An 8,346-nucleotide genomic window follows, 5' to 3' on the forward strand; every position below is an offset into this window, starting at 1 on the left:
CTCGCATTTAATTATTATAAGTAAGTACTAAAAAAAATACAAAACATAAAATCATATGGTCCGAAATGAACACCCAAGTGAAAATGCGTGTATAGGGGTCTGTCCGACTGGAAACACTACACCGACTGGAAACACTAGAGCTGCAACGATTAGTTGATTATTCAAAATTGATCGCTAACTATTTTTTAAATAATCGATGAATTGTTTAGACAAAGTTTTAAAAATACTCAAATGATCTCGTTCCAGCTTCATAAATGTGAATATTTTCTGGTTTCTTAAGTCTTCTATGACAGTAAACTGATTGTCTTTGGGCTGTGGACTGTAGGACAGGACAAAAGAAGACATTTGAGGATGTCATCTTGGGCTTGGGGGAAAAGTGACCAACGTTTGTCAGCATTTTGTGACATTTTATAGACCAAAAGACTAATCGATTAGTTGAGAAAATAATTGTTTGTTGCAGCCCTATAGTTCACCAAACTATAACCTGCTGGGTCACAATGGCACATGATTGAAAACTACCGAGTTAGAATAAAGTTAGAACCATATTCATTTGCTAACAGCCTGGGGAGGCGGTACATGCCCAGCATGACCCCCCCCCCCTCCGATATTTGGCTCAGACATTGAAGTTTCAATCATCATTAAATTATGCAGATGGACATGCATTGTTTATTCACGATAGTTCCCCTGTTTACTATTTCATTCCAAGTGGACAGAGTTGCAAAACAGCTTGTTGAATGCAGCTCTGCTCTATGCGTCCTGGCTAGATTTTGAACTTTGGCCTCCCGTCCATCTCACGGCTGTGATGTCATTGTGGGGTTTTTTTTAGCTGCTAACTGAGCTCTGTAAAATAGACTTGTGTGTTTACTACGACAGGAGGTGTGGATTAAAGTTGTCGAATGTTTAATAACTTGATGTGGTGTCTGGTGACCTGGTCTTACTGTGTGGTGTCTGGTGACCTGGTCTTACTGTGTTCACTTTGGAGGACTGTGTTGATCAGTCGGCACATTATGTCATGCTGAACAGTGTTTTTCCAAAGGCTGATCATGTCAAGTCAGTGGCTCTACAAATGAGTTAATTGAATTAGGTTCATTCAATATCAGCTACGATCATTATATAGAATTAGCTAACAAGGTGAAAAAGTAATAAAATGTTTTTTATTGTGACTTTAATCACTGCAGTTTTCAAAGGCAGTGATGTTGACTCCAAAGTCCGGTTCATGATGAAGTTTGTGACATTGATTAACAAACTAGTATGTAGGTTTGACTGATACAGGCTTTTCAAGACCAATAGGGCCTACCGATATTTTGCTGATTTCCAATTTTTTCAGCTGATATTATATATTTTCAACTTTGATCATTTTCATAAAAAAGTGTTTCGTTTTCCCGCAGGATTTTATTGTTTCTAAAAACAGAATTTAGGCCATCATGGGACACTAATCATCAACCTTTATTTTACCAAGCAAGTTAAGAACAAATTCTTATTTACAATAATGACCTGGCAGGAGGCAAAATACCAGGGTTTCTAACTTTTTTTTTGTCTATTTTTGGTGAATAACATCTAGTGGTTGATTATTTGGACTTGGCTGTATAGGACATTTTTGTGGGTGGTTTTAATTATAGGCTATGCAGTTTTGTCCAGAATTCCGTGACTATAAGTAGAGAGATAACAGATCAAAACAGTCATTCTACATTCTCTCATTTAACTTTCTAATTACAGTACAATTGTTTTGACTTGTTGACTTCTTGTAAATTAAATTATGGTGAGGTTTAACAACTAATCAATTTGATGGGCACGTCCTCCTGGAACCCCCTCCAGGACCATGGGTCCCCACATTGAAAACCCACTGTTCTAAACATGCATGAGAGGTAGGCTACTGTCAACCTGCTACTACTTTATTTATTTATTCTTTTTTTTGTATGCTACTTTATTAATGCTGCTAAAGTACTGTGTCTTAGCCTATCGTACAGCTAACCCACAGTTTCCCCAGGAACAGTCTTTCTAGTTTATTTACAAAGATTGCAAAGGCAATAGCACATATCCCACCAGTAGACGGCGGTAATACAACATATTCGGCAAGTTCGGCAACTGTCAAGACGAAGAAGAAACCTGAGTCCGCTGTCGACTACATGTCCCAGGAGTCGTTGTGGACGACAGCCGACAGGTTGTGACCACGTTGTGACAGTCTGCCAGTGATCTAGACTAGCCAGTGTGGGTCGGTGTCAAGAAGAGAGGTATATCCGACCTTGGAGCCTTGGTTGAGCCCTACTACGGAAACAACTGAGCATGGCGAGCAAGGAGCCCAATGTAAGTGTTTGAAATGCAAAACAACAATATTTCCGTGCCCTGTGTCTGTGGGCCTATTGATACGCAATGGTACTATGCTATTACATTAGCGAAAGTAACAGTCACTTTGCTAACCGTAACTTCAAGCTGTTAAACCTAAGGTATCTTTAACGTTAACTTACAAACGTTTGTCATCATAACCTAACGTACTTCGCGTTAAATATAGGCAATTGTGGTATAACGTGCATACTGCTTAACGTTAGCAAACAACGTTAGTGAACAGCCTTATTGAAATAAAATGTTGCTTGGTAGATTAAGTAACTATATGCCGAATTGAGCAGAATATCCCACCGATTGGTATAACGTTAAGGTATATGTCATGTTCTACCAGTTAGGTTACGTGCCCTTGTCAAGCAAGGAAACATTAAATTGCCTAATTTTCAAATAGAGTTTGGCGTGACGTCCTCTCCGCGAGTTCCTTCAATATTCACACTTCACAGTCAGTCTACCATTTTACCACTGCACTTGATACTAGTACGTATACAGTAAGTAATGTTTTACATATCGGTGTTAGGTGTAATCATAACACATGAGTTCTTTAGGTGAGTCCAGCCAGGGGAATATTCCAGACTGATACTGGAGGCCGTTACTGTAGCAGACAACAAGGTGGCGCAATTGAGTTATTGAGTGGTACTGCATGATTATGCTGTCACTTTATGCCCCACAGTCGTAGGGGTTTGTCATTCATTCATTCATTCATTCATTCATTCATTCATTCATTAATTTACCAAATCCCCTCATAATAATCTAAACATTTGTTTTGAAGGTGTCAACATGGCACTGTCACAGTGAGTGTTCCCCTCACTTTATTTATATGATTTACATGATTTATGATGTATAAATATAATTTATCTATATGATTTATTTATCATTGTCCTAAGGGCTCATAATGTAAAGTCATGGCTTATGAAAACCCCAAATGTTGTTTTTCACTCCTGATCTGTCCGAATAGGACCCAATGACTGTGCATTTTGCACTATAAAAACGTTTTTTTAAAGACCTAGAATAATGTGTTTGCACCTTGTAATTCATTCATTCATTTCTCTCCCATAAAGGGCTGGTTCATATTCATATGGCGTCTTTTGCACACTCAAATCCATTCAGATTAATGGGGGTGCACGGCAGACGCACGCAACCGCAAGGGCAATTCGGTCACAACGCACACTGACCTCGACCACAGAGCACTGAGATACAAATACACTGCATGTCACCTGCAAGCCTGAAATGAACTCGTGTATGATAGGCCAGCAATGAATTTATCTCAGTACTGCTCACTAACAATTTCAATTAGATTCAGATCATTTGACAGGGGAACTTATGAACCTTGTGCCGTGGCTTCCGCTTTATCTTCCTTTGCCTACTTTGTCTAATAGGCTGATTGTAGAATGTGTTTTTATTATTACAGGATGAGGTGTGTATGATGTTTCTCTCCTGTGCTGCTGTAGGTCTTTATATTTTTGGACTGGGACAATACATTTGATCATACTATCTCTCTCTCCTTTCTCTCAAGCGTTTTGTGCAGCAACTGAGGGAGCTGACAGGTCGGATGTCTTCGTCTGGCGGCAGAGGGGCTGGATTAGGACTGAAGCTTCTCATTGGAGCCGGTGCACTGGCATACGGCGTTAAAGAATCCACCTTCACAGGTAAATCACACTAACATAGCCTTCACAGGTAAACACACACTAACATAGCCTTCACAGGTAAACACACACTAACATAGCCTTCACAGGTAAACACACACTAACATAGCCTTCACAGGTAAACACACACTAACATAGCCTTCACAGGTAAACACACACTAACATAGCCTTCACAGGTAAACACACACTAACATAGCGCTCCTGGAATATCATGACATATAGAGAGGTGTATGACATATGCCAATATACGATATGCTGATATTTTCCAACTCTTTTGGCCGATTGCCGATACCGATATCTGCGCACATTTTTCCCCACCTAATCTCAGAGAACATCGAGTCTCTCCTGTAGTGGAATTAACACGTTATGTCTACTCTACTCTACTCTACTCTACTCTACTCTACTCTTGATGTGATGGCCCACTGTCAGATGCAGGCATAAATACAATGCTTTTCAAAATGGGCAAAATAAGAAAACCACTTCAACTTAGGTTATGTAAAACATGCCATATTTTATTGACTGGTATGTATCATTTTCTTTCAAACAAAACTGTAAGATTCATCCTACTTTGGGCATAATAAATAACGCTCATAATTAAAGCGTCATTTTATCGGCCTGTCATATCGGCAGAAATGTTCATTTCCGGCCGATGCCGATATTTCTTTTTAAAGCCTTTATTCATCTATACCAATGTTGCACCAATATCATATGGGCACATCATCGTTGCTGACATTTGATATGGTTTTACAATATCACATTCAGTATTGTTTGTGTGTGTGTGTGCGTGTGTCTGTAGTGGAGGGTGGTCAGAGAGCAATCATCTTCAACAGGATTGGAGGAATGCAGATGGACACTGTTCTGTCTGAGGGGCTGCACTTAAGGTACCAACGCACTGATCACTATCATTTATTTGTTTATTAAAAAAGGATCCCCATTAGCTGCCGCCTAGACCAGTGGTTCCTAAAGTGGGGGTCAGGGGTCAGGACCCCCCCGGGGGGTCGCGGGACACCACTGGGTGGGTCGTGAGATGACTTCCAGAATGTGTGAAATTGGCCTAAAGAATGTGTGAACTACAAAATGTGTGAAATGCAATTTAAAAACGATTAAAAAGAGCACATTTTAACCATAATTGTTACGTTTTGTTTACGAAATTCTCATGTGCGCACAAACGTTTGTATGCTTCAACCACCTCCAGGGATAGTGGGGGTCGCAAGCCTCTGGCATCGTTATTTTGGGGGTCGCGGGCTGAAAGGTTTGGGAACCCTTGGCCTAGACCAGTGGTTCTCAACCTTTTTGAGCCGCGACCCCCAAAAAGATTTAGGCTGGGGTTCGCGACCGCCCCTCCCATGTGCCTTTCACATGTGCACTCACTCAAATCTATTTGATATGGTTTCTAAACTTTCTATATAGTTTATACTTCATATATAGTTTTATACTGTATAGGCTACTACATACATTATATCATTGGTATGGTAGATTTAATCATCATGGGAGAAAAATCATTCTAAAATTGTTTTCATGATTTTTTATTTACTTTCTTATTGATTTTTAATATAACCATCCAACGACCCCCCCAAAATAATCTGGTGACCCCCAGGTTGAGAACCACTGGCCTAGACGACCGCTAGTCTTCCTTGGGTCCAAGACAAAATACACATTACATGACACGCAATAATTAAAATACAAAAACACAAAGGAAAAGAACAGAAGAAACAATAAAAAGCAAATCTAAGTTAAGACAGACAATAGCATGGTCAGCTAACCCTCTAGCCGGCCAATAACCCAAATATTAATATATGGTCTGTACAACTCTCTATGCTTTAGAAAACAAACATAGAAGGAAAAGTGATGTGACAAAGATCTGTGTGTGTGTGTGTGTGTGTGTGTGTGTGTGTGTGTGTGTGTGTGTGTGTGTGTGTGTGTGTGTGTGTGTGTGTGTGTGTGTGTGTGTGTGTGTGTGTGTGTGTTAGTGCTTTACAGTTTTTACTTGCCGTATAGCTTGAACCATCTATCAGTCAACTGAAAGTCATTTTTGGAACGTGTGACAATCCATGATTAGAACCGAAAATTATACACATAGTTTTTAGATTATGTTAAGTATGAGTTTATTTGCCTTGATCCAGTTGTAAATAATGACCAGTTTGTTCCCAGTATCCATACTGGTGCGACCTTACTGGATATAACCCCATGCTTGTATTGACTGTATGTATTGTAGAATCCCATGGATCCAGTACCCCATCATCTATGACATCAGAGCCAGACCCAGGAAAATCTCCTCTTTGACGGGCAGCAAAGGTATAATAATCACGAGCACGCACACTAGAGCAGCTGGTCACTGAAAACAAAAAACAACAAAAAAGCTACCGTATATCCAGTAGAACAGTGGTTCTCAACATGGGGTCTGGGGACTACCAGGAATCCTTGAGGGGGACTCCCAGCAAACTGATGCAGTATTTAACTTCACCATTATTTTATTTACAATAAGTTATCAGTAATTAGAGAATGTAGAAGAATGCCTGTTTGATCATAGTGATCAAGTTGTTATCTCTCTACCTACAATACAGATAGTCATTGGATTCTGGACAAAATCATATCTAACTATATGTAAGTGCATAAGTGCACTTGGTGGAGTGCAGATCTCCGTCAGGACCGCGTTTTCCCCCAAGCTGACCCATAGACCGCGCGAGTGACGAGACATCGCCTGAATGTAATGTGTTAGTGAGCGTTGTCATACTGAGATGCTATTGTAAATCATATAATGTTATTGTTATTGTCTGCTTTTATTTTAGTGTTTTGTTTATGTATTCATGACGGATGTATTGTAACCCACGTATTTATGTGTTTTTATCAAGTTTTTTATTGTGCGTTAGGGTTAGAATAATTGTTTAGTTTTTTTGATTAGGGGATGCAGTTTACGCGTAGAAGGGTGGTGGGATTGGGGTTTCTCAAGGGCAGTCTGACTGAGTGTATGCCTGTGTATATGTTTTCATAACACTGGGCCAAATAACCAGTCTGTATTTATGTATTACTAGTGCATGGCCCGTTCCCCCCAAAGCACAACCCTGTGGGCACTCCACCCCCCCACCCCCCCCCCCCCCCACCCCCGCACACACACTGCACTCCGTCAGGTCCCCCCTAACGCGCACTCCCCAAGTTTGAAGTCGATCCAACAAACGGTTCTCGAGATACGCGAAGGACAGACATAGTGAAAGTCCTGGAATTATTGTATAAAGAAGATATATATAGTGCAGTGATGTCAACAGTCTATGAATAACGTGTGTGTGTGTGTGTGTGTGTGTGTGTGTGTGTGTGTGTGTGTGTGTGTGTGTGTGTGTGTGTGTGCGTGTGCGTGTGCGTGCGTGGTCGTGTGTGTGTGTGTGTGCGTGCGTGGTCGTGTGTGTGTGTGTGTGTGTGCGCGCGCATGCAGATCTGCAGATGGTGAACATAGCAGTAAGGGTGTTGTCCAGACCCATGGCCTCCAGCCTGCCCTTCCTGTACCAGCACCTGGGGAAGGACTACGATGAGAGAGTCCTGCCCTCCATCGTCAACGAGGTCCTCAAGTCTGTCGTGGCAAAGTTCAATGCCTCCCAACTCATCACCCAGAGAGCCCAGGTACTGTGTTAGGAGCTTCCACCAATGGAGCCACTGGTGCAAAACGGGGGGGCGGGTTGGGGGGCATTTGATTTTAGAGTATGGGGGCAGTTTTTGTAGGCTTTTGCAATATTTCAGCTTTACCCAGTCCTTTTACTCAAGACTGTCTCTGCTGATTAATTACAGAAAGGATGAAGGATAATAGTGACGTGAGTGTGAGTCATAATTCAGAGTGACAGTAGAATCACAGTAGAGAAGAGGGTTATGGTTCGCTTCACCTGACCTGCACGCCTCCACAGAGAAGGGACTGTGGTGGAGATTCAAACCCATTACCTTCTTAAATAATATCCGTTAGTCTCTCTATGGTAGGTCATGGGGAGCTTCATGAAAGTGCTAAAGGCATACTGGACTGGTGTGTTAGTTCTGGTTGTCCGTGTGTCGGGAGGTGTGTGTGTAGCTGATGTTGTCTCGGTCGTGTCGTCTAGGTGTCATTGCTCGTGCGCAGGGAGCTGTATGAGAGAGCTAAAGACTTCAACATCATTCTGGACGACGTCTCCATCACCGAGCTCAGCTTCAGCACCCAGTACACTGCTGCGGTGGAGGCCAAGCAAGTCGGTAAGACTTGACCACACAACACACCTTCTTACTACTCTCTACTCTGTATCAGGCTGCCCCGCCCCTCTCCCCAGAGGGTTTTCATAGTCCACTTCCATGGCTGATTCCAACTCTGCTCAGCTGTGCTCCTCCACTCAGGTGAGCTCCATCAGTAGCT

General features: G+C 41.8%; 1 protein-coding gene across 2 annotated transcripts in view; it reads left to right on the forward strand.

Moving 5' to 3' along the window:
- The first annotated feature begins 2,194 nt into the window (after window positions 1–2,194).
- The window catches only part of phb2b (prohibitin 2b), a 12,312-nt gene continuing 6,160 nt past the window's right edge, over window positions 2,195–8,346 (forward strand). For both annotated transcript variants that reach the window (XM_083647668.1, XM_083647669.1), the window contains exons 1-6: window positions 2,195–2,304; window positions 3,854–3,986; window positions 4,780–4,864; window positions 6,199–6,278; window positions 7,411–7,595; window positions 8,060–8,189. In XM_083647668.1, the coding sequence (XP_083503794.1) occupies window positions 2,284–2,304; window positions 3,854–3,986; window positions 4,780–4,864; window positions 6,199–6,278; window positions 7,411–7,595; window positions 8,060–8,189 (634 nt within the window). In that variant the 5' untranslated portion in view covers window positions 2,195–2,283. The remainder of the gene's footprint in view (window positions 2,305–3,853; window positions 3,987–4,779; window positions 4,865–6,198; window positions 6,279–7,410; window positions 7,596–8,059; window positions 8,190–8,346) is intronic.

The sequence above is a fragment of the Poromitra crassiceps genome, assembly GCF_964638095.1.
Source record: "Poromitra crassiceps genome assembly, chromosome: 12".
Classification (NCBI taxonomy): domain Eukaryota; kingdom Metazoa; phylum Chordata; class Actinopteri; order Beryciformes; family Melamphaidae; genus Poromitra; species Poromitra crassiceps.